Source organism: Myotis lucifugus, unplaced genomic scaffold (assembly GCF_000147115.1).
Source record: "Myotis lucifugus unplaced genomic scaffold, Myoluc2.0 scaffold_162, whole genome shotgun sequence".
In the NCBI taxonomy this organism is placed as follows: domain Eukaryota; kingdom Metazoa; phylum Chordata; class Mammalia; order Chiroptera; family Vespertilionidae; genus Myotis; species Myotis lucifugus.
The window spans coordinates 1,904,160-1,929,558 of NW_005871210.1; the positions used below are offsets into that span (position 1 = coordinate 1,904,160).

A 25,399-nucleotide genomic window follows, 5' to 3' on the forward strand; every position below is an offset into this window, starting at 1 on the left:
TGCGTCTTGGGAGCGGATTTTGTCTTATTGTCCAAGCCTTACATCGCCCTTTCAATCCTATCCCCCAGATCTCTTTAGTGAAAAGTAGTTTATGACCCCGCTGTTACTGCCCAGGCCCCCCAGGAAGAAACGGGAATGGGAAAGGGCCGGCGTTAAATCCTTCAAGCCCGAGCCTCTTTTGATAAACCACCTGCCCCCCTGCGGATCACAAAGGATGAATTCTCCCCGGAAATGGGATCGATCCGCTGCCTAAGTCGCCCATCGATCTGGGCCTCTGTAACTAACCTGTGACATCATTTTCCAGGGAGGTTACAAGACTCTGCATAACACCACGGCCTGAAGCCCTGGGCTCCCCTGAGACCCTCCACCCGGCGGGGGAGGCGGGAAGGGGACACACAATGGTGGGAAATTTCACTGGGTTGGGGGCCAGCTCTTCATTGGCCCCAGGCTCTGGCTTTCTCACCACCTCTCCCTCTTGCACGGAAAACTGACTTTCCACGCCACTTGTCTGTCCCTGGACCTAGAGCGCCATTACTATTTAATTACCCTACCTCGTGTAGTTCAACATTTTTTCCCATCCTAGTTTCAAATATATTTAAAGATGTTGTGTTTTCACAATGAAGCTTACTGCTTCACTATCACAAAAGCTTTGTGACTATGGACCACGGTGAAACATCTGAAATCGAGATGAGATGTTTTATGACTTCATTGTATTCATATTTTCTTCTTTGCCCTGTCAGAACCCATGTACCAATCTAAGACTTGATTCACACATTTGCCTGGGTCAGAGTACCCCACTATTCCTCCAATCTTCTTGGGGAAGGATGCTAGAACCCCGAGCGATGCCACTATCTAAATATTTGACCTAGAGTAAATATTAAAAGACATCTTAATGTTCTCATTTGTAAAATGTGGGTGCTGAACTAGATGGTCTTTTATTTTATTTTTATTTTTTAAATATTTTTGTATTGATTTCAGAGGAAGGGAAAGGGAGAGAGAGAAATATCAATGATGAGAGAGAATCATTGATCAGCTGCCTCCTACATGCCCCACACTGGGGATCAAGCCCACAACCTGGGTATATGCCCTGACTGGGAATCAACTGTGACATCCTGGTTCATAGGTGGTCACTCAACCACTGAGCCACACGGTTTGGGTGTAGATGGTCTTTTAAAATTCCTTCCTACATACACTCCAAGTTCTTAGCAGTAGTTAATTGTATGGAGATACTTTGAGTTCTTTGTTTTTCCTAATTAGCGTGCATAGATTTTGACACTTTAAAAATAAGTTTTTTTAATTTATTCTCTAAAATTCTAGAATTTTAGGATTGATTGAGACACTTGTACTATGCTCCTTTCAAGGTGTGTAGGGACAGAAGATCGTGAGAGAATTCAATTAATGTTTGTGAAACTGAAAACTGAATCCCATTGACAGATGCTTATCCCTTCCCTCAAAGGGAGTCCAATTGAGAAACCAGGACAGCAGGGGAGCAGGGTCCTCTCTCCTCCAGATCTTTTGTGCATAGGGTCATGTTCAGGTCCCCATCAGAAGCAGGAGGGTGAGTGGGAGACCACTGATTCGCGCTGGGGAGGGACAGGCAGTGCCCCTTATTAGACTCTATTTAATAAAATGTGCCTCAGGACTCAAGGAAATGGAGGCCTGGAGTAATCCAGGAGAGCTGCATGGAGCACATGTCCCTGCGCTGGAGCCTGGGGGATGGGCAGAGTTTGGAGTACCTTGGAATACTCCGCCTCCTCTGAACTCTCCAGGCCAGCAGCACTTGCCTTGAGCTGCTTGGACATGTGCAGATTTGTCCGTGACACACTTCGTTTCCTCTGAAAGCACCTCATGCAGAGGGACTGGCTTTAAGTGATCTTACACTTCTTTGTACTCCTCATGTAGCCATGCACACTAACTCATACACAGTAGCAGTCACTCTAGAATCATCTGTTAAATGAGTGATCAGTGGAAGAAGAAAAGCTGGAGCGAGGAGACCTGACATGTGTAACCTGAAGCCTGAACCAGCTGGCGACAGGCAGAGGGCCAGGAGGACAGTGTCCACCTGGGGGAAAGGTCAGGGAAGAGGGTGAGGCACAGAGAAGGAAATAAGGAGAAGGATGGGCATGGGGGTTCCAGACTATAAGGGATCTTGACATTAGGTACAGCTTCTCTGTAAAAAAAAAAAAACCATTGTAGCCCTACCCGGTTTGGCTCAGTGGACAGAGCGTCGGCCTGCGGACCAAAGGGTCCCAGGTTTGATTCCAGTCAAGGGCACATACCTTGGTTGCAGGCTCCTCCCTGGCCCGGGCCCTGGTCAGGTCTTGTGCAGGAGGCAACCAATCAATGTATTTCTCTCACATCGAATTTTCTCTCTGTCGTTCCCTCTCTCCTCCATTCTCCCTAAAAATCAGTGGAAAAATATCCTCAGGTGAGGATTAACAAGAAAAAACAAACAAAAAAACCCATTGTAGATACTGGAGCAGGAGTCCTGGTAGAAGGTGATTGGGCAACGATGCTCAGTGATGACAAAGGAGAAGTCAAGGCATCAAGCCCACAGCGAGGAGGCCTGCTGGCAGGTCCAGGTTAGACCCAGGATAGGCCCTCAGCACTGAGCTCCCCTTACAGGAAGGGCTTCTGAGGATGAATCAAGACAGCCTGTGGGTTCATGGTAAAGGGATTCATAATGGCACTCAGGGACTCTTGCTCTGTGGACCACAAAGCATCCTGAAAATGCGAATTAAGCCTGAGAAGCTCCTGATGAGGGGAGTTCGTGTTCAACTGTTAGAGGGAAGGAAGAGAGGAGGCTTGGCTTGGGAGACAGAGCAGTCAGCTCACTTAATAGGCATCAGTGGTTTCCCACTCCCCCTCTTGCTTCTGATGGGGACCTGAACGTGACCCTACACACAAGACATCTGGAGGAGAGAGGAAGTTCCATGCTACCCTGCTGTCCAAGTGACTCAGCACTCGCCTACAAGGTGATGGCCTTCTTTCAGCCTAAGAAACCCCAGACTACCTGACATCTCCTAAATTCAGGGTATTTCTTAAAAAATATATTTTTAAAATTGATTTCAGAGAAAGAAGAGAGATATAGAAACATCAGTGATGAAAATTATTGATCAGCTGCCTCCTGCATGCTTCCCACTGGGGATCAAGCCTGCAATGGGGGCATGTGCCCTGACGGGGAATTGAACTGTGACCTCCTGGTTCTTAGGTCGATGCTCAACCACTGAGCCACACAAGACAGGCTAAATTCAGGGTCTTGAAGCACAACTGGAGTGCTTCCAACTCTACCTGAGCTCCTCAAATTACCTCAATTGCAAGGAGCAACTGAGTGCCAGCCCTCACCCTAGCCCCATGGTGCCAAGGTCTCTGGGGATTCACTGGGCAGAAGTTATTTATACCTGTGGGAAGAAATCTCTTTTCCCTCCTGGAGCTATATTCCCAAGAGGGTTTAAGCATAAAATGGTACAGGCTCTCCCTTCTTTCTGGTACATTTCAACCTCTTTCCCCTCACTCCCACAGTTCCTTAGGCATCCCTTGCTGTTCTACACACATGTACTGAGTGCCTGCCTCACATGTGCCTGGTGTGCCCCAGAAATGAGACCTGCTGAAGGCTCCTTGCAGACCAGATTTTGTTTCGTTCGTTCAATACACCAGCATGCCTGGCACATAGTAGGTACACTGGGTGGTCTGTGTTGAAAACATCTGCTCAAGGAGCTAGTAGTGCTGGAGAGGACTGGGTAAACCCCTATTTTGCTACCCCCATCTATGAACTGGGGATGATGCCCATCTAAGGACCTTGTGTGAATTCAAGTGACAAAATACTAATATAATCATAAAAATACCAATAAAACAAAAAAAAGGAAAAAGGGAAAGAGGACTCAAAATAAAGATGCATATGGACTGATACATAAAAATCTAATTTTTTAAAAAACATAATTGTAGGATGCTTAAAACCAAAGAATTTTCCAACTGGAAGGAACCAAAGAAGTGATTTCTTCCCCTAATTTTACAGAGAAGTACACTGAGGCCAAGAGAAACTAAGCAAGTTGCCCTATGCCAGACAGAGCAGTATCCCAGACCAGTCATCCTCCAACACCATACTTATGAGCCTAGTCACAGGCAAGAAGAGTTCATTTAAAGAGCACGCTTTGCACACTTACGAACACCTGCAGACCCAGACATTGCTCTTCCTTGAACTCGGGGTCCCTCGTTCCAATTCTCCATTTACACAAGCATCACACACTCCCTGGATCCCCATCGAGGTTGGACAGTCCTCGAGGGCAGGGACTGTATGTGTCTCCAGGGAAGCCTGTGCACAAGCAAATCCTATCAGCTCCTCATATGCATGTAGTTCCCATGTAGTTCCCATGACCGCCCCAAAGAAGATACACAGGAAAGCACTGAATGCTTAACAGAGGCACAGTATAATTCTTTCTTCCTCTTCAGAAAATGTATGGCAATTGCAATTCATTCATTTGGTAACTAACCGTACATTGCCTTAGCTCAGCCTCTAGTGTAGTAAACCCTTATTTACATCTTTTATTATGCTTTAACTTTGCTATGCTTAGGCTGTACCTTCTAAACTAGTAAGAAGCCAGTGAGGGTCTTGAGGACTGTGAACTGGACTCTGGCACCACCTTTTCCCTCCCCACCCCCACTACCAAAGCAACTTGGCCACCTACCACACACACCCCACTCAGCAAACCCTTTACAAGACTTTATATATAAAAAGACTCAATGAATGGTTGTCTTTTTTAAGTTTCTGGAATCTCAGCAGACATTGGTAGATGCTGCTGATGAAAGTGATGTCTATGAAGATTTGAACAGAGTTTTGGAGAAGGACTTGCCTAGCCTAGGTTCTAGTCCTGCTCAACAATAACCCAGCCTTGTGACCTTAAAGTCACTTCTCATATCTGGGTCTCTGGTGATCTTTCTGGTCCCTTCCATGCCCTAGCATAGTGGATAACTATTAATGTAAAGTGAAGTCTAACTGGACTATTACCTAGTGATGTGCAAATTTGAGTGAAATTTGGGGCCCCCTCCTGGCCAAAGTGGTTTTAGCATCTTTAACTCCAGCAAGTGGCCCAGGCTATATCCCTGGCTGACCTCTGGCAGAGACAAGCAGGAGGGCCTGGCATAGATAACCTGCCAATCTACAGACTATAAGCAGTCCAGGGCCTTCTCCTCCTCCTTCTTTCTCTCTCTCTCTCTCTCTCTCTCTCTCTCTCTCTCTATCAGCCCCAATAGACATATGGATGGGAGGTGTTCTGAGGATGGTCCCTCCTGGATTTGGGGTAGACACTGAGGCCAACTTCCATTCCCTCCAGAAGGGAGTAAATTGCTAGCCAGACTTCTCTCCTTGGTTGCTGGGGAATGAGACCAGGATGAGGCTCCAGAACTGCCTTGTCTGCTGAGCCCCGCTGTTCACTGATTGCAGCCATAATAATAGTCCCCTCCCACCACTTGCCAAACCATCTGGTGGTAGAAACTACCTCTCTCTGACTCCCAAAATGGCAAGTTCATCAGCAAAATCTCAACTCGTTTCTTTACATGGTACCATTGAGTCTCAGTCTCCTCTGTTAGCCTTGACTCTGGTGAGGGTCATTATACAACAGATTTTTTAAATAGAACCACTTGAAGTTTCAGCCTTAGCAAATGACTATGCCCTGGAATACCAGAGGAAAATCTGGTTAACATGCATGGCCAAAGGACACAATTATATTTACTGAGGAAAAAATATTATTACATAACTCTAGCCTGCATCCCTAACATTGACCAGACATCTAGTCCCCAAATTGTGTTTCAAGACCTTCAGGGATGAGAGTGAGAATGGTTTCATACCATCTTTCTCAACTACTTAACACACCTTCAAGTGAATTCCTACCTGGTAGGGGGTTACCAGCATCACCATACTATAAAAGATCAGTCTGCATAGTTCCATTGTAACCAAAAGCCACCCTAGATTTTCTTTTTCAAAATCCCCTAGATTTTCCCAACTGGCATAGCTCAGTGGTTTGAGCGTCAACCTATGAACCAGGAGGTCATGGTTCGATTCCTGTTCAGGGCATCTGCCCAAGTTGTGGGCTCGATCTCCAGTGTGGAGCATGCTGGAGGCTGCCGATCAATGATTCCCTCTCACCACTGATATTTCTATCTCTCTCTTCCTCTCCCTCTCTCCCTTCCTCTCTGAAATCAATAAAATATGTATATATATTTAAATCCCCTAGATTTTCCAGAAACCAGCAAACCCTGAGTTGGCCACTGAATGACAAAAACTACAGGGAAAAAAGTCCCTTGGGGAATTCAAAGGCAGTTCCTTTAAATAGCCTGAAGCCACAACCCAAAATATGAGTCTGGTTTTAGCTTGACCCCCTCTTTTTTTTTTCCTAGTTCCCTATTCCAAAATGTTATAAGAATTACTGTTCTTTGTCCTGTTTGAAGCTATATGTCTATTTCAGGTGAAAGATTCAAGACTTTCAAAGTCAAGTCTGGCTCCAGCTCACAGCCTGTCCTCTCTGTCTAGACAGAAGATATCCCCTTAGTTGGTTCATTTTCTACCCAAGAGGCTAGAGAGAAAGCGGAGGAAGCCTCAGTAGGATGGGTGAACCTGGCTGGGATTTGGACTGTCATCAAAAAGGTGTTGCCCTAGGCAAATTACTATCATCACTTGGATGAATCTTACCAACTAATATATGAATAGCATGTCTTAGTTGAAACACTTTGGTTTACACATACTAGAAATTGAGCCGAGCCAGCTAAAGAAGGAGTGGGCTTTATTTCCAATATACAGTGGTGTCTCATTACCCACAGATATCTGGACTTCTTGGAGTAGAACCAAGAAGTAGCACATCTTTGAGAACATGATCATTTTCTCCATCTCTTATCTCTGCTTAGTATTGTGTGTCTGTTTTATTCTTCTCTATCTGTAGACTGACTTTCTCTCTTCTTCACCCATGTAGAAGGAGTCCCCAACCACCCATGTGTCTACCAGTCCCTCAATTCCAACACAGTTGATACTCACTGGAGTCCAGATCCCAGTTCCCAGGAAAAACAATCTGATTGGCCCAGCTTGGGTCATGTGTGCGCCCAAACCCAATTAATTATCAGGGATAGAATCATGTTGTACAAATGTGACTATCATGAACCAACTCACTGGGTTGTAAAATTAATTCTAAGAAAGAAGGCTGGCCTGGCTGGCATGGCTCAATGGTTGAGCATCGACCTATAACCAGGAAGTCATAGTTTGATTCCCGTTCAGGGCACATGCCCAGGTTATGGGCTAGATCCCCAATAGGGGGCGTGCAGGAGACAGCCAGTCAATGATTTTCTCTCACCATTGATGTTTCTGTCTCTCTCTCTCTCCCTCTCCCTTCCTTTTTGAAATCAATAAAAATATTTTTTTTAAAAAAGGAAATAAGGCTGGTGTGAGTGGCCCACACACCCCAAAATACACCTACTAAATTATTGCTTACTCCTTCTTTTTTTGTTTGTTTACTTTTTCAAGGACTTAACTTGTTTATTTATTTACTCGATGAATATTTGTTAAGTTGCCAACATGTGTTATCCACAATGCTAGAAACTTGGGGCTATACTTGGAGTAAACCAATCAAGGTCCTTATCCTCAGGGAGTTTTATCACGTTTGAGAAAGATACATACTGTTTTAAAAATTATACAAATAATATAAAATTATAATTGTGACAATTAGAAGTTCTGCAGTGGAATGCAAGAGGTGACAACAGGTTGGACTAGCATGATGGTCTTGGGTGGAGTGAAGGGAACTTTAGAAGGTAGAGTGGCCTCTGTTTGGTAATGTTTGTCAGGGATAAGGGAAATGGAGGTGCAAAGCACAATTGTAGGTTCTTAGTCTGCATAACTGGGGGAGGGGGGATGCTACTCAGTTTTCCAACTTATTTTTTAGTCTGCAATATATAGGGGCAAATCTAGTCAGTATCAAAAGTTCCCTTTAGCCCTGACCGGTTTGGCTCAGTGGATAGAGCGTCGGCCTGTGGACTGGAGGGTCCCGGGTTTGATTCCGGTCAAGGGCATGTACCTTGGTTGTGGGCACGTCCCCAGTGGGGGGTGTGCAGGAGGCACCTGGTCGATGCTTCTCTCTCATTGATGTTTCTGGCTCTCTGTCCCTCTTCCTTCCTCTCCATGAAAAATCAATAAAATATATTTTTTTAAAATGTTCCCTTTAGCTATAATAAAGACCATATAATGATAATAGTGACAATAGCTTTTATTGTTACTATTAGTACAACTCTATTACAACAAGCAATATCAACAATTTTTTTATTAAGCCCTTTCTGTGTGCTGTGCCAGGAAATGAGCTGAGTAAGCACTTGCTCATGTATTTATTCCACAAATGGGAAGTTACTCACAAACACAAATGTCCTCTCTTGTGGAGCTCAACAGTCTAGGTGGAGGAAATAAGAATTGGTCAAGGGAAAACCAAGACTTTTGGGCCCCTTCAAATCTCTATTTTATTTTTTTTATTTTTTATTTTTTTAAATATATTTTATTGATTTTTTACAGAGAGGAAGGGAGAGGGATAGAGAGTTAGAAACATCGATGAAAGAGGAACATCGATCAGCTGACTCTTGCACACCCCCTACTGGGGATGTGCCCGCAACCCAGGTACATGCCCTTGACCGGAATCGAACCCGGGACCTTTCAGTCCGCAGGCTGACGCTCTATCCACTGAGCCAAACCGGTTTCGGCCAAATCTCTATTTTAAAAATATTTGTTCAGCATTTATTTCATGAGGGCTGGAAGAAAAGAATTTTTTATTAAGTGTGCACTTCTTTCTCTACATTCAAAATAAAGCCTTTACTGCATGAACTGAAAGCAATTTGTGCGTTTTTCTAAATTGTCTTTTATTTCATGGTTTTTCATACCTGCATAATGTCACTCACATGCTTGCTACGTACCCACAGTAACTTACGTGGGTACAGCTTTAAGAGTTTAAAAGATATTTTATGAATTTTATTTATTTTTTGCTTGTTTTTACTTTTATGGAAGTCAGATATTACCTATTTTTCTGGAGCTCTTGTTTTTTTTCTTTAATTTGGGGTGGGGCTGAAGAGGAATTTTTCTGAATGGTTAACTTATTGGGAAGCATATTAAAAGACCTGAACTTAAAACAAATCATTCATTCTAAGGAAACAGCACTAGGCCATGCACTACTGCACAGTGACCTTGCAAGCTGGGGGTGGCTACTGTGGACGTCAGGGCAGTCTGATGGCAGGGGTCAGAGCTGGCTCAGCCCAGTCTACAAGTGCAAAGCATTCTGCACAGGCACAATGCAATAATACTCCACAGAGACGGGAGGTGCTAGTGAGAAGGGACTCTGGATTTCTATTTGAGGATGCTATTTACTGTGGTAGGAACTGGACTGTTTGTGCCAGGAGATCCTTGGAAAATCCCACTGTTTCAGGCCAAAACTCTTAGCCATTTGTCTACCCTGCTTGCCACATGAGGGGTGGCTGCTGCTCAGACTTTTAAAACAAAATAGAAAAATTTCACCAATAGATAGCCAAAACAATAGGTAGATAATGTCTGGTTAATAATTCATGACATTACTACAACATTAGAATGAAGTTTTATAACTATTGGGGATGTTGGCCTGTTTTCTCACAATACCCCAGTGCTGAGAACAAAGTCTGACACATAAGTTTTCACTAAATGTTTGTTAAACCAATAATAGTAAATATTTTCAACTTTTTGGGCCATATGATCTCTGTTTTAATTATTCAACTCTGCCCATATACTATGACCCTCAATTTCATTCCTAGATATAGAGCCCAGAGAAATTAGTGCCTCCGTTCACCAAAAAAATTGTACAAAAATATTTCCAGCAGCATTATTCATAACTCAAAACTGAAAAGCACTCAAATGTCCACTAATGCTGAGTGGATCAATCAATGATGTGACATTCCTACAATAGAATACTATAAACCAGCGGTTCTCAACCTGTGGGTCGCGACCCCTTTGGGGGTCGAACGACCCTTTCACTGGGGTCACCTAAGACCATCGAAAAACACATATATAATTACATATTGTTTTTGTAATTAATCACTATGCTTTAATTATGTTCAATTTGTAACAATGAAAATACATCCTGCATATCAGATATTTACATTACGATTCATAACAGTAGCAAAATTACAGTTATGAAGTAGCAACGAAAATAATTTTATGGTTGGGGTGTCACCACAACATGAGGAACTGTATTAAAGGGTCGCGGCATTAGGAAGGTTGAGAACCACTGCTATAAACCAATGATCAAGAACCAACAACTGTTATGCACAACAAACCAGATGAAGCCCACAGACAATGTTGAATTAAAAAAAAGACAGACCATTAGGGCACTTAACGTAAGATTTCACTTACATGAAGTTCAAAACAGCCAAAAGTGCCCTGGCCGGTTTGGCTCAGTGGATAGAGCATCGGCCTGCAGACCAAAGAGTCCCAGGTTCGATTCTGGTCAAGGGCACAAACCTTGGTTGCAGGCTCCTCCCTGGCCCAGGCCCTGGTCTGGGCTTGTGCAGGAGGCAACCAATTGATGTGTTTCTCTCACATCGATGTTTCTCTCTGTCTTTCCCTCTCTCTTCACTCTCCCTAAAAATCAGTGGAAAAATATCCTCGGGTGAGGATTAATAAAAAACAACCAACCAAACAAACAAACAAACAAAAACCAGCCAAAAGTAATGTATGTGGTAGAGGTCATAATAGTAGTTGCCTCTGAAAAGGGTGCACTGGGAGAGGGCACAAAGAGCTGTGGGGTGCGGGCAATGGCCTCACCTTGATCTGGGTGGGGGCGTTAGGCTGTGGACTAGAGTTGGGCACTTCAGTGTAGGTATGCTATACCTCGTTAGGGACTGAATGTTTGTGTCCCCCGAAAAGTTCATGTGTTGTTAACCTAATCCTCAATATGAAGGTATTTGGAAATGGAGACTTTGGGTGGTAATTATGTCATGAAGGTGGAGCCCTCATGATGGCATGAGTGCCCGTATAAGAAGAGACACAAGAGAGCCTGTTTCCTTTCCCACCCCCTACTACCCTCCCCCCCACCACCCCCCAGAAAAGAGGACCCTCGTCGGAACCCAACCATGCTGGCACCCTGGCCTCGAGACCGGTGAGAAATAATGTCTGTTGTTAAAGCCACTCACTCTATGATATTCTTGTTATAGTGACCAGAATTGAGTAAGACATACGTAAAGAAAGAAAATGAATGAAATAAAACTAAACAAATCAGCCCAGAGAAATCTCCATAAGAGTCTGATGAGTGAAAACAATGCAAGTTGTAGAAGGATAGTGTAGGGGAACTCACTTTAGAGATTTAATATGGCTCCAGCACTAAAGGCATCTGGGAAATGTTGGCTCTCTGTTTAACCTTCGGTGACTGTTTAACTCTCTGTAGCCTCAGGTTTGGCTGACTAGCCAGAAAGATAAATGTCAGGCGCCGGGAAGGAGGTTAATGAATGTATAAATGTGGATTACTGCCTAATGTTATCTGCTAACTTAGGAATGCATTGTTCTTCCTGGGGGTCTACCTGACTACCCACCATATGGTTTTACTATAACCCCTATAAAAAGGAGACCCTGTCCTGGGAGGGAGGTGGGTTTATTCCCTGCCGGCCACCACAGAGAGCGAGCACCTGCTTTGCCTGTGTATGTAAGTTTCTCCTAGTAAAGCTCTTATGAATTTGAATAAGGCTATGTGTCAGTTCTTCGGAACTGATACGGAATTTGGACTTTTGGGGTTTTCCCCCAACAGATATGTGCAGTATACATATTTCTGTAAATGTTAAAAATAAAAATAAAATTTGAGAACCAGTGCTCTGGGTCCTTCTACACCCACAGTGTATTCCATAGCAAGGCTTCCTTTTTAATAGTAAAACTATCCCTCATTGAAAAAAAAATCACAGAAAATAATACTATATATCTGGATATATACATCTGTGATAAAAGTATTAAAATGATGGGCAGGAAGGATCAACTTCAGGATAGTGGTTACCTCTGGTAAGAGGGGAACCAGAAGATTCTATAAATTATAGTAATACTTTTCAAAAAGAATTGAATGTGGTAAAATGTTAATTTTGTTATAATTGGATGGTGACAACTTACTTTTCATATTGTTCTCGGTCACGTGAAGTATGTTTGAAATATTCATGACATTTAAATAACCTATTGTAAATAAAAATATAATAAAGGGAAAAAATTAATAGGTTCAAAAATATATATAATATTCAGTGGGGACCATGAAAGTGCTTTGATAAGCACAGAACTCGGAAGTCAGTGGCATGTATGTCAGTTCCAGTTTTATATGAGTGTCAGTAACCAATTTCTATATTTTGTTATTATTGTGCAGCATCAAGTAATTCTTTTTTAAAAAATATATTTTATTGATTTTTTTTTTTTTTTAGAGAGGAATCAAGTAATTCTTTTTTAAAAAATATATTTTATTGATTTTTTTTTTTTTTTAGAGAGGAAGGGAGAGGGATAGAGAGTTAGAAACATTGATGAGAGAGAAACATCGATCAGCTGCCTCCTGCCCCCCCCCCTCCAACTGGGGATGTGCCTGCAACCAAGGTACATGCCCTTGATCAGAATTGAACCTGGGACCCTTCAGTCTGCAGGCTGATGCTCTATCCACTGAGCCAAACCGGTCAGGGCAAGTAATTCTTGATTCACAGGAAGACAGTCCTTGCAAATAGTAACAGTCTTTAAGCAACTTGTCTTACAGTCTTCTGACACTCTGCAATGGAACTGATCCTGAAGCTTGGGAGGGGGGTAATGAGACTTTTCTGTTTCAAAGTTATATTACTAATATTAGTATTATTAATATCACTATTAATAATATACACAGTTATATTAATAATATCTAACAACTGCTCACATTCTTAAATTGATTCCATTTCAAGGGGGTCAATGAAGGATTCCTCTGCTAGTTTTAACCTTAATTACTGAGGAAAAAAATAGACTTTTTCAGATATAATTTGTAACCTTATGAGATGTTTAATGGTGCCATTTTAAAAATCTGACACCTTGAAGTCTAAATGTGTCAGATATCTTGCAATTTTTCAAATCAGAATTACTTTTTAATATAGAGCCCCGTGACTCCATTATTTTGTTGCTAACACTTTACCTTGAGTTGTGAACACAACAGAATCTCAAGACTGAGATGCAACTTAAGCCCACTCAGGTAAAATACAAGCTAGAGCATTCAATTTTAAATTTAACTCATTTAAATAGGAGGGGTTAGCTAATAGGTTTCTTTAACCAGATGGAAAGTAATTTCTTTTCTCACTTGAAATCATCAGACAAGCATCTTGCTTTGGCCTGAAAAGTAAAAAGTAAATCCTGGATCTCACTACCCTTGTTATTACAATAAACCAAAAAGGTCTTAGAAGTCTTCAATGTGGAAACTGTACCTTGTCAGTAAAATGCTGTGTACAATGCATTTTAAGATGCTGTCTTCTTGATATAGGCGAATGGTTATCACATGATGATGGCTTAACCTGGCACAGGCACAGGTGAACTTCTTGTCTATAAAATGGAGATAATAATAATGCTTCTCTTATGGGGTCATTGTCAGATGAACATGAGATAATTCATATAAAATGTTCAGCACAGTGTGAGCACACAGTAAATCCTCAGTAAACAGTAGCCATCATTATTTACTAAAATGAGCATCATTTGTTCACAGGTCCTTGTGGTTGTAAAGATGTACATAACTTTAATCTTCAAGAGTCCCTCAGACCTATTAAGTACTTACTCTGTGAATATACTTGCCCTTGGGGAACTTGCATTTCTAGTGCGATTTGTTCATTTGCAAATTTGTCTCTGAGCAGAATGATTAGGCAAAGATTCCTGTTGCCTTTTCACAGCAGTCTGCTTTTTCAATGTTCTTGTAGCCCGAATGTTAATAAGCCTTATTTATAATAGCTTAAGGTTTCCTAAGCGGTTCCTTAACACTGTGTTCTCCTTCACATGCAATGTATTCTTCATCACCAGACTTCTTTGCATATGTTTGTTTTTTTTCAAAAGCATTAAGCTGTTCATTTTCCATGGGATGAAATGGAAAGCCTTGTTTTCTGCTCCACTGTGTTTAGTCTCCAAATGGCATTGCAACTTGGCAGGGTCTATACAACTAACTTGCAAAATTTACTACACAAAACATATTTAGGACTTGGGTCCATTTTTATTGCCATAAAAGGTGACTCCTCAAAACAACTAAGTACCATCATGCTCTTGAGAGGCTTTGCATAAGCATTTTCGGCGTATTGGTTTTTTTTTTTTTGTAACTTCAAAAAGTAAATATATAATATTTTTGAGATTTGAATATTTGTGAAACCCTCAAAGCACCTTATAGTTTTATGTAACACAGCTTGAAAATCTCTATTTTAAAGCATATGATTGACAGCATGGGTTGAGATTAGCTTCATCCATGCATAGGAGTTATCTCCATGGCAACTGTCACTATAACATCAGGCCCATGACAGAGGTGAAACGAGCTTGTGCACACTGGGGAGGAACACAATGTGTATCTTCCTGGCCCCCATTCTGGGGTGTTCAAGAGACATATCTTGCATCTTGATAAAGGAAGCCTGCAGGTAATGACCTGATGGAAATGACCTATTTGCTAAGAGCCACATTTCAAGCATTCCAACCTGTTTTTGCACTTAACTCCTGTGGGTCAGACTCATATTAGTTTGGTTCATCAGGCCTCACATGGTCACCTCACCTGCTCATATTCCCCAAAGGGCAGAGGGTCCCTACTCCTTGACTCCCCCTCAAGAGGAAATTTACCTTAAGTTTAGAGTATTCCCACCTTAACAGGCTTATGGAAGGGAGAGAAAGTTCATCTAAACAATCACTCAGCCTTATTCCCCTTTCCCCTGCCCCATTCCCAGACAGATCTACCGGTGTTTTATCCACTGGAAGCAGGCACTGCTTCCAACTTTCAGTACTTTTCCAACTTTAATGTGCACAAGAGTCCCCTGGGGATCTTGTTAAGATCCTGATTTAGTTGGTGTTATCAGCTGAACCATCTCCCCTCAAAATTCATACGTTGAAGTCCAACCCCTGGCACCTTAGGAATGTGACTGTATATGGAGACAGGGTCTTTAAAGACGTAATTAAGGTTAAATGAGGTCACTGAGGTGGGTCCTAATCCAACAGGACTGGGTTCATTTTAAGAAGAGAACACAGAGGAAAGACCCTGTGAAGACACAGGAAGAGAACGGCCATCTACAGACTAAGTACAGAGGCTTCAGAAGAAACCCACCCTGCCGACACCTTGATCTTGGACTTGAAGTCACCAGAACTGTGATATCTTGCTTACATCATGGAATAAGTCTGAGGCCACAGCATCACTAAATTGGTAGCTTCAAAGGGAAAATATTTTCAACTGTAGTTCAAGTACCAAAATGATCAAATATTGTCATGGCTGCAGGAGCAGAGGCAGTTAATACTCAACTCTCCGCCTTCAAGGAACGATCTGTTTCTGTCCTGTGTGGAAGACCCCAAACTGCTAATCTCAAGGGCAAAGAGGACAGAAGCTCCAGGCTGGCTCCTGCACTGCCTGCCTCAAACCTCAGGGGTAAGGCACAGCCCCTCCCTTTGGACGGTGGTGTTGCCAGGGCAGCCTGGCTTGTTGACACGCAGGGTTGGTGTTTGGAGCTGGTGCTCAAGGTAATCCTCTCAGGAACAGCACCCTGCTGGCAGCTTTGCAACCCAAAAGGGGCTTTAGTGGTGACTAATCAAGCTGTAAAGGATACACACAGGTCCAAGAAAATACATTCCCTAAAGGAATAGGATTTCAACTACGTTTCAGTTGGTGCACAAGCCTTAAGTTTCTGTATCCAATTCCAGTTCTCCCAGGAGACCACGTTCTCTGGTAAATCACCGAGACACTGGCGGTGCCTGGGATGGGGGAGAGGAGCTAACGCCCCCAGAGGGCCGTGCCCAGGTGGGCCTCTCCTTGCATGCAGGCGATGCACTCAGAGCATGTCTGCTGTCTCCGAGCGCCCCTTCCCTTCCATTAGCCTAAAACTCCTGGGGCACTTCCCTGGGTCTGCCTGGCAGAACCTGGGCATTCCCCTGGCCTTTCCGTTCACCTCGGCTACCCACCTCTCAGTTCTATTTCCTTCATGTCTGATACCTGTCTCCCTGTCACTGCCGCCCTCAGGGCCCTAACGGCCCTTGCCTGGATCCCTGCAGCAGTCTGCCTGCCCCTGACCTTGCCCTCAGGCCAGCTCCTCCACTTTGCCGCCCAGACAGTCTTTCCAAAAGGTAAAGCTGATGCCAGCTCTCAGCTTAACTTCCATTCACACCACCCCTCCTCCCAAGATGTTTCCAGACAAGTTCCCAGGACTGCCAGAATTCTGAGTTGTCAAGAAAAGCCAGAAATCTGGAGTTTTATGTGAATTCCCACATCCTTTTTTGTTTATTTTTAGAGTTTTTACAATAGACACATTTTAAAAATTATAAAACATTGCAATAAGTCTCCCACCCATTCTGGCCCCAACTCCCGGTCTGAAGAGGCCACCCCTGTTAGCAGTCTCTTCTGGAGCCTTTCAGACACAGACATACTTTCACACACACATACACCAGCACCTTCTTATGCCGATGGTAGCCAATTTTTTTTTATCTCGGTATAAAGTTTTAAAACTCTGAGGGTCAAACAAGACACATCTGCATCCATGGGTCATAAATCATGTAGGCATGACAGGAAGTTCCCTGAAGACAGGGCTGGTACTGTCTCAGCATGCCCCTCTATACCTGACATGAGGCTTTGCACGCAGTTGGCACTCCGTAAGTGCACTGCTCTTCCACTGACACAGCTATTAAGCACCACTCTGCGTCTACTGTTGACACAGACTTCCAGGTGGACTGTGCTGTGAGCTACCTCCGAGGAAACGCTTGGGGACAGTGAAGTTCGGTCAAGTCTCCAGCCCTGTGGAATCATAATCAGAACTCAGCTCTATTTCATTCATGTCTGACATCTGTCTCCTGTCTATAGGTTCAGAACCTGCTCACCTCCCATCTTTCCTGGTTACCTGGGTCTACAACACATGGACAGAAATAGCAGATCACTCCCTGTTCCCAGCTCGCCTTATGCTCGTGCTGACAGCCCAGCCCCAGGCAGAGTGCTGACACCAGCATTCCCAAGCCAGCTGTCATTCCCAGAAGCGGGGTTTCCACGTCTTGCCCTCCACCAGGTCAAGGCAAGCCTGGACGGGACAGAAACCACAGGACAGGCAGCTTGCTGACTCTTCCCCAGGCGGTGGGCTGGGCCCGCTGTTAGCTGAGTAAGGCCTTTTCAAGCTTCTTCATGTTGGAAGAAGGCTCGTTGCTCAGGTGGTTCGGGGCCCTCTCCTAAATTGGATCCTATTCCCTCACTCGCCTGTGTTCACAGGTTGCCTCTGGCTGGTCAGCCTGCACAAGGGTTGTGGGACAGGATGAACTATTCAGTTCATGATAAGGTGGTCCCCATGAGGAAACATAAACTCTTATCACATATTCTCTCCCTCACCCTTTGAGGTAATGATTATCCAATAGTTTCTGCAGACGCAGTTGGTTTTCCTAGGCAGCATGCTCCCCTGGGAGGGGCATAAGCAATTTCCCTAGAACAGTGCGGTGACGTTGCCCCTTTCTCTCCCACTCAAGAGACTATTCTGGAATACAACAAGCTCTTGTTTTAAGATCCACCTTGAATTTATTCTAACTGTAGTGTAATACGAATCTTACTTCCAAAACTCAGGTAGGAGAGACTTGTCATATTCATTTTTTTCTCTTAAATTACCTTGGGCTTGAAGACCTTGTCTTCTGTGCTGGTGGGACAATAATATTGGTGGTAGTGGGTAGGGCTTGGGAATCTGCTCTGAAGCTGGGAATCCTAAACAAAGGCTCTAAGCCACTCCTCAGAAGTCCTGCCAACTCCATCTGTAATATCTGGAGTCCACTAAGCTCCATTCCCTCCCAGGCTCCAGGCTTCTAGAAAGTATAAGCCAGCTTGGCAGCACAAACAACACATGCATTCGGCCCCCAAGCCAAACCTTCCTGAGGCAAGGCTGACTTCCTGCTCGAAAACAAGAAATAAAATAAGGGAAAAACAAACTTCATGCTAATAGCTCAATAGATATCGTCCTGCCACCTAATTTATAATTGAGTAATTGTTCACAAATCAGTACATCACACAATTTAGGACTTTTCACAATTTAACTGTGCCACTCACACATCACAGCTTATGAGACAGACATCACTGTTGCTTTGCTCTAAAATACATGGTAACTGGCCCTGGCCAAGTAGCTCAGTTGGTTAGAGCATTGTCCTGATACTCAAAAGTTGTGGGTTTAATCCCGGATCAGGGCACATATAAGAATCAACCAATGACTGCCTAAGGAAGTGGAACAACAAATCAATGTTTCTCTCTCTCTAACATCAATAAATAAATAAATAAATAAAATTTTTTAAGTGCGTGGTAGCTCTAAAATAGCTAAAAAATATCCTCACTCCTGCTTTATTTCCTCCATTCACTGATTATCTTCAGAAAACAAAGTAAAACAACAACAAAAAAACCCACTTTCTCCCAGAGGAAGCAATTTCTAGATTATCAAAAGGGGTGTTGCCCAGTGCCCCAATTAACGGTACCAACCCCAGTCAATGATGAGAATGCAAGCATAGCCTTATTATAATTAGGCTATGTTGATTAAAGTGGGAACAGAATTAAGACCATTTCTGTTACTAAAACTATCTTCTCCACCTAGCACTTTCTTACACGCAACTTTTTCTACATTAATGACCGGGGACAGAGTGACTGAACTATCACTGAAAGGCATCTAGCTTATGAGAGGTCTGAGTGGACAATATGGGGATTGGCTTTTAAAAGATTGTTGCCTTGCCCTAACCAGTTTGGCTCACTGGATAGAGCGTCGGCCTGCGGACTGAAGGATCCCAGGTTCGATTCCGGTCAAGGGCATGTACCTTAGTTGTGGGCACATCCCCAGTAGGGGGTGTGCAGGAGGCAGCTGATTGATGTTTCTCTCTCATCGATGTTTCTAACTCTCTATCCCTCTCCTTTCCTCTCTGAAAAAAAAAAAAAAATATATATATATATATGATTGTTGCCTTCATGTATTGTTATAGATAGTATTTGGGCAGGCATGTAACCACTTGAAGTAGCAAATTGGGAATCTTCAGGTTCAAGTTCTTCAGGGTGTTTATTCCAGCTGTGTATTACCTAAGACCTCAGCGGCTGACCTCCAGGCTGATTCTGTAGCTGATACCACTGCTGGAACATATGACCCTGGCTGCCCTCAGCCTCTGCTGCCAGCAATAGCTAACGCCCAGGTGAGAACCGTGTCTGTCTAAAGGTTGCCCACAATGAACTAATGCTCAACCATTTATAGGAATAAAACTGCTGTGAACATTCATGCACAATTTTTTGCATAGACATTTGTTTTCAAATTTCTGAAGGTTCAAGTACTTATAAATCACCTATTAATATTAAATGATACATAATAATTAAATGACACTGAATGATACATAATTAAGATTTCTTATTCATTAAAGAGGTTCCCTAAGAGCAGCAAACCTGTTTCCTCATGGTAATTCAGGTGTAATACAGAACACTTGGTAGGCCTAAAGAAATAAAATGGCACTATTTTAAGCCCAGAATTTCTGCTAATTTACACAAACCTTTCACCAAATCAGTCTGAATGAATGATTTTTATTAATTTTACTGTCTCTATCTAAAAATAACTAGGGCTATTATGTGGTCTTCAAAATTTCTCTCTTCCTGTTCCAAAAGAAAAACCTATCATTTTAAGTTCACATACAGGGAGAGACTTGGAATGTAGAATTTGACTTAGAATTCTTGTGAATATAGAACCTTGGACTGTGCTGTGACTTATCTGTTTGGGTTTACCTAATAAAAGTTTAATAAAGCCCAGCAGGTGTGGCTCAGTGGTTGAGCATCGACCTTTGAACCAGGAGATCTCAGTTCGATTCCTGGTTAGGGCACATACCTGGCTTGTGGGCTCAATCCCTAGTGTGGAGCATGTAGGAGGCAGCCAACTGATGATTCTCTCTCATCATTGCTGTTTCTCTCTCTCTCCTTCTCCCTTCCTCTCTGGAAGTCAATAAAAAAATTATATATATAAATATATGCTGCATTTAAAAAATAAATTTTGGGTTATATTAAAAACTCACGTATGTGGGAGTTTGGGCTCACATTTAGAGCCTCCACCAGTAGACCATCATGCAAATAACTGTTACAAGGTTCTTCACCCACCGGCACCATTCCTTCAGAATGGTCTGCTTCTCTCCCAGCGCCTGCAGCTGGCTTCTCCAGCAAGCCTCATCATGGCCTCTGAGTTTGCCCAAATGCTTCACAGAAATTTAATATGGAAACAAGATGCTTCTTTGGGGCAGCTGCTGTAGAGGCCACTTGTAGAGAAGAAACCACACTAATAAGAAGTATGGTTGTTTTCACCAACGGAAAATTACAACTTTGCTTGGTTTCGATCCTTGGCACCAAGTCTTGGGTTCCTCATCACTGAATAGACTCTTTCCACTTGGCTTTCTCTCAGCCAGTGTCCTGGCACACTATCAGAGAGGGGATAATTAGAAAGAAGTGTCTTATAGGGATGAGGAGCACTGGTAGCTTACCACATGGGGATAATTGTGGATCTTCAAACGAATCCCGGACCAGACAGCAGCGTTGTCTTCTTGCTTACATAAACTCTATCAGTGTTCACACCTCCCGAAACATGTGCACACTGAGAGCTGGAATGCTTGCTCAGCTTCCCTCCTCCTCAAGGGAACCTTTTAGTGATTCTTGGGTATAAGAGCAGTGACCCAGCTGTCGTTAGGCCCAGAGAATTTTCCATGAGTGTCCGCATCTAATCAGAGTTATTATGTTGCTGTGGGATATAAGGCCCATCTTATTCTTAGTTCACTCATGATTCAGGTAATGTGAGTGTGTGGTGGGGAGTAAGAAACAGCTTTATTCCTTTTGGGACTCTTGCTAACTGTAAACATATCAAGATACATACACGTAAGCATCTTACATTTCACCTTTCTGAGGCAACAAGTGTACCACTTTGGCAAACATTTCTATTAGTCTCTCTGTTTGATGTGCAGAATTATTCATATAGCCTTTCTGAAATATATTGGTGAGCATGGTGCTAATTTGTGCTCATCCAGAAGCTGACCCTGAAACAAGGACTGGAAAGGGAGCAATTCATTCGGGACGTGTGGCAGACAGTAATGGGGAGTGGGGAGGAAATGGAGGCGAAGGCAGCCAATGAAGGGTGGCTATCGTTAGCTGGTAGTGTGGTGGATGGAGCTTAATCCCACAGAGAAACTCTGGGAAGTGGTGAAGAACATGTGCCTCAGACACGGATCATTTGAAGGGCAAGGGCAAGGGAGCTGGAGTTTTTAAGCTCAGGTCCTACTGGCTGAGGCTGCTTCCAGTGGGTGTCACTTCTGAGCACTTCTGGCCTAAACAGCCTTCCAAGACCTTGGAGAAAGCCCCACAGGAAAGACCGGAAGATATTAGCTGGTGGAGGGCAGCCACACACATACACACAAAGGTGGTATTGCTGGAAAGATGTGCCAGGCACTGTTCTAGATGCTGAGGATACAGCAGGAAACAAAACAGAGAGAGTTTTGCCCTCATGGAGTAATCCTTCTGTTGGGGAAACAGATAACAAAACAAGGCAAATAAGAAACATAAGGGGTGTGTTACAGGGTGACAAGTACTGGGGAGAAAATTAAGTGCTGAGAAATCCTGGGGAGGAAGGAGAAGCAGTTGTTTGCAATTAGCAAAAGGGAGATCAGAGCAAGCCTCACTGAGAAGGTGACACTCAAGGAAAAGACCCAAAGGAGGGGAGGGGAAGCCCAGCACGAGGTTATCTGTGTGAGGAAATAGCAATCACAAAGGCCCTACAGCAGGAATGTCCCTGGTGTGTGTGAGGAACTGCAAGGCTAAGATGCTGATGCTGAGTGGAGTGTGTGTGTGTGTGTTGCGGTGGGGGGTGGGCAGAGGAGGCTGCAGAGCAGAAGCTTGTTGACACTGGGATGCCTTAGGCTCCTTTCTGGAATGGGACTGAAAGGTCCTGGGAGAGCTGGAGCAGATGACTGAGTCTGACTTCAGTTTTCACAGAATCACTGGCTGCTCTGCTGAGAATGAACTAAAGAGGGCTAAGGGCGGAGGCAGGGGGAACAGCGAGGAGGCAACAATCCTCCAGGTGGTGGCAGTGGAGGATGGAGAAGTGTTTGATTCTAGAAATATTGTGACGGTAGAGCCAAGGTAATTTGTGGGCAGATGGGATGGTAGAGAAAGCAAGAAGTCAATGGGCTTGGCCTGAGCAACCTGGAGAATGAAGTTACCTTTTCCTGAATCAGGGAAAACTTCAGGAGCGTGTGTGGGGTCAGGGGTGACTGGGAACCTGGCATTGAGCATGTTAAGTTTGTGTTGTCTGCTAGACATGGGCAGATATCAGCAGGAAGTTGAATGCAGGGGTTTTGAGTTCAGAAGAGGTCCAAACTGGAGATAAGTTGTAGAATTTCTCAGCATATAGATGGTTGGAGCCACGAGACTGGTCGAGCTCTCCAAGGGAGAAAGCTAGAGAGAAAAGTGGTCTGGGACTGACCCAGAGCAAAGGAGACTGAGAAAGAGCACACACAGTGTGGTGTCTTGAAAGCCAAGTGCAGAAAGTACTCCTAGGAGTGGGGAGTGGTCAACTGTATATATGTGTGTACATTGCTACATTTATACAGATGTACACACAGAAGCACTCTCTGTTATACAGATATACATATACACACAGGTAGTTTTAGATCAGTAGTATTTACTAAGTCTATTAGGAAGCATGCTCTGTGGTAAAAATATCTGTCTGCGGTATTTTAATGGCTGCATAGTATTTCATTGTGTACATGTATCATAATTATTCTTTCCCTATAAATACTCTTCCCAATTATAGAATTCTAAGTTATATAGCAATGGACATCTTGTGCATTCAACCTTTCACACCCATGTGATCATCCCCTAGAAGTGGGGTTGCTGTATGCAAAGTATATATGGTCTCATTCAAGACTCCTTCCTGGCAGTTCCAATAATCTGAGATATATTCAATATGGAACAGCCACTGGCCTCAAGGAAGAACCACTGGGATGTCATTCCAGATAGACCCCATTCTACAGGTCGCGAGGACACAGGGCAGCCATCCGGGTAATCACTGTTAGAATTAGGGCAGAGGTTTAGGTCAAGTCAGAAAAGTCCATAACAGAAAGCGATCTGTCAGTACCAGCCCTCAGCCTAACTAAGGAGCTGCAGCCACTCCTCAATGGAAAAGCACCCCATCTGCACACAGAGCAGAGCAACGCTACAGGCCGACAGGCTCTCAGCAGAGCCACTAAGGAGCTTATTATGTCAAGAGCAAACGCAGCAGACCCAGGCAGATGTGCCTTTTGTGAAATGACTGTAATTAACTCCCTAACTTTCTCCACACTTTATTTTTGCTGGCTGGCTTTGTCATCGTGCTGTTAGAACAAGCCTACTACATGCCGCAGATTTTTCTCCTTTACCTTGTCATCCTGAGCAGAAGTGTAACTCCATCACCTGTCTGGGCACATACTGAGTCTTTGTCTGGATAGTGTCAGAACATCCTGCACTTCAAAGATAATCTTAAAAATAACATCAACGGCAGCCAGATAATTGTGTGAAAGCCTCCAGGAAGTTCAGGGCTTTAAGGGACAATGTATTTAGTCCCATGTCCTCAGTGCAGGCAAATGCTCTGAAACACCTTTCAACTCAGAAGGAAAAGGGACACCAAGCCATGCCTTGGACCCATTAACGGCCATCTCTGAGTGTCTGTAAAAGCATTCAACCGGGACTCATGACCCAAAGCTGGTGCTTAACCCTTGGAAATCATAGCTCAGCGACACATATCCAGGGAGAGCCACTTCCTGGCACTGGTTCTTCACCATTAAAGCAGACCACAAGAATGTTTCTGATAGTCTGAACTTTTAAAAGCTTTAGATCTGTGTGATCTGGCTGCATGCTCTTCAGTTCCCGCAGTCCCTGGGCTTTACCACGTGACGTCCCTTTACCATGATAGAGCCCCTCAGCCACCAACACCGTCTCCTCCCTCTCTGCTTCACGAAGGATGCCCAGTCCAGCCAGCAGGTCAGCAGAGAGGGCTTTCTTGTGCGTCGTGGCCGAGATAAAAGTCATTTTGTCCCAAGAATACAGCAGGTAAAAGGCAGCCTACAGAATGTATGCCAAATTCCATTCCTCCAATGACCTTATTTCATAGCTGATTTTAAGATAATTGCCTCCTGACCCATAAGCCTCTATGATGTTCAAAATCAGAGCCTGGGAGTGCACGCCACTTGGTCTTTCTCCTCGGCCCGGCTCGGCGCAGGCTGTCTGCGGCCTGTCCTCAGAAGGCTATGTAGTAGTGCTCCATGGTGCTGACGATGTCGCTCTGGTCCTCCAGGAGCTCCAGTACCTGCTGCAGCACAGGCTCACTCAGGCCCGGGTTCAGGCTCAGGCGAGCACAGGCCAAGATGTGCCGGAAGTGGCAGCCCTTCTCCATGTCTGCAGGAAAAAGGCAGTTGGCTAAGCTTGGACACACCTGTCAGACCTTCTCCCCCCTCCCCTCCCTCTAAACCAAAGCCCTTCTCCATGCCTCCTGAATCAGAACTTGCATCTTAATAAGATCCCCAGATGACTTTTTTTTAAAAATATATTTTATTGACTTTTTACAGAGAGGAAGGGAGAGGGATAGAGAGTTAGAAACATTGATGAGAGAGAAAGATCCATCAGCTGCCTCCTGCACGCCCCCCACCGGGGATGCGCCCGCAACCAAGGTACATGCCCTTGACCGGAATCGAACCCGGACCCTTCAGTCCGCAGGCCAACGCTCTATCCACTGAGCCAAACCGGTTCGGCCCCAGATGACTCTTATGCATGTTCAAGTCAGAGATGCACTGGTCTAGATTATCAGCAAAAACAAAACAAAAAACCCTGTTCTCAAGCCCATCTATGGACCCACTGCTCAGGACCCAGGCCTTCAACTTTCAAGGATTCCCAATCAATAATTTTATATCCATAACCTAATGGATTTTTATTGCTTGATAATATTTTTTCTCCAATGTCATTACGTGTAGAAGTGCATGTATTCTGTGCTGAACCCCCAGCTTCCCAGTGGGACCCCGCTCGAGATTAACAGCAGAGTCAGTTTACAGCAGCCTCCATGCTTTCTCATGAGTCCTGATTGACAGGACTGCCACAGTGAAGAAGGAACTCCTAGTTTTGGTCTGTTTCATTCCTCTCTGCACAGGCTCCCAAGAAGGTTTGTCTGAGACAGTTGTGCT

General features: G+C 43.9%; 1 protein-coding gene across 4 annotated transcripts in view; it reads right to left on the bottom strand.

Moving 5' to 3' along the window:
- Positions 1-21,001: 21,001 nt before the first annotated feature.
- Positions 21,002-25,399, bottom strand: part of STN1 (STN1, CST complex subunit) — a 35,810-nt gene continuing 31,412 nt past the window's right edge. For all 4 annotated transcript variants that reach the window (XM_014461913.2, XM_023759820.1, XM_023759819.1 and 1 more), the window contains one exon: positions 21,002-24,620. In XM_014461913.2, coding sequence (XP_014317399.1) covers positions 24,463-24,620 — 158 coding nt within the window. In that variant the 3' untranslated portion in view covers positions 21,002-24,462. The remainder of the gene's footprint in view (positions 24,621-25,399) is intronic.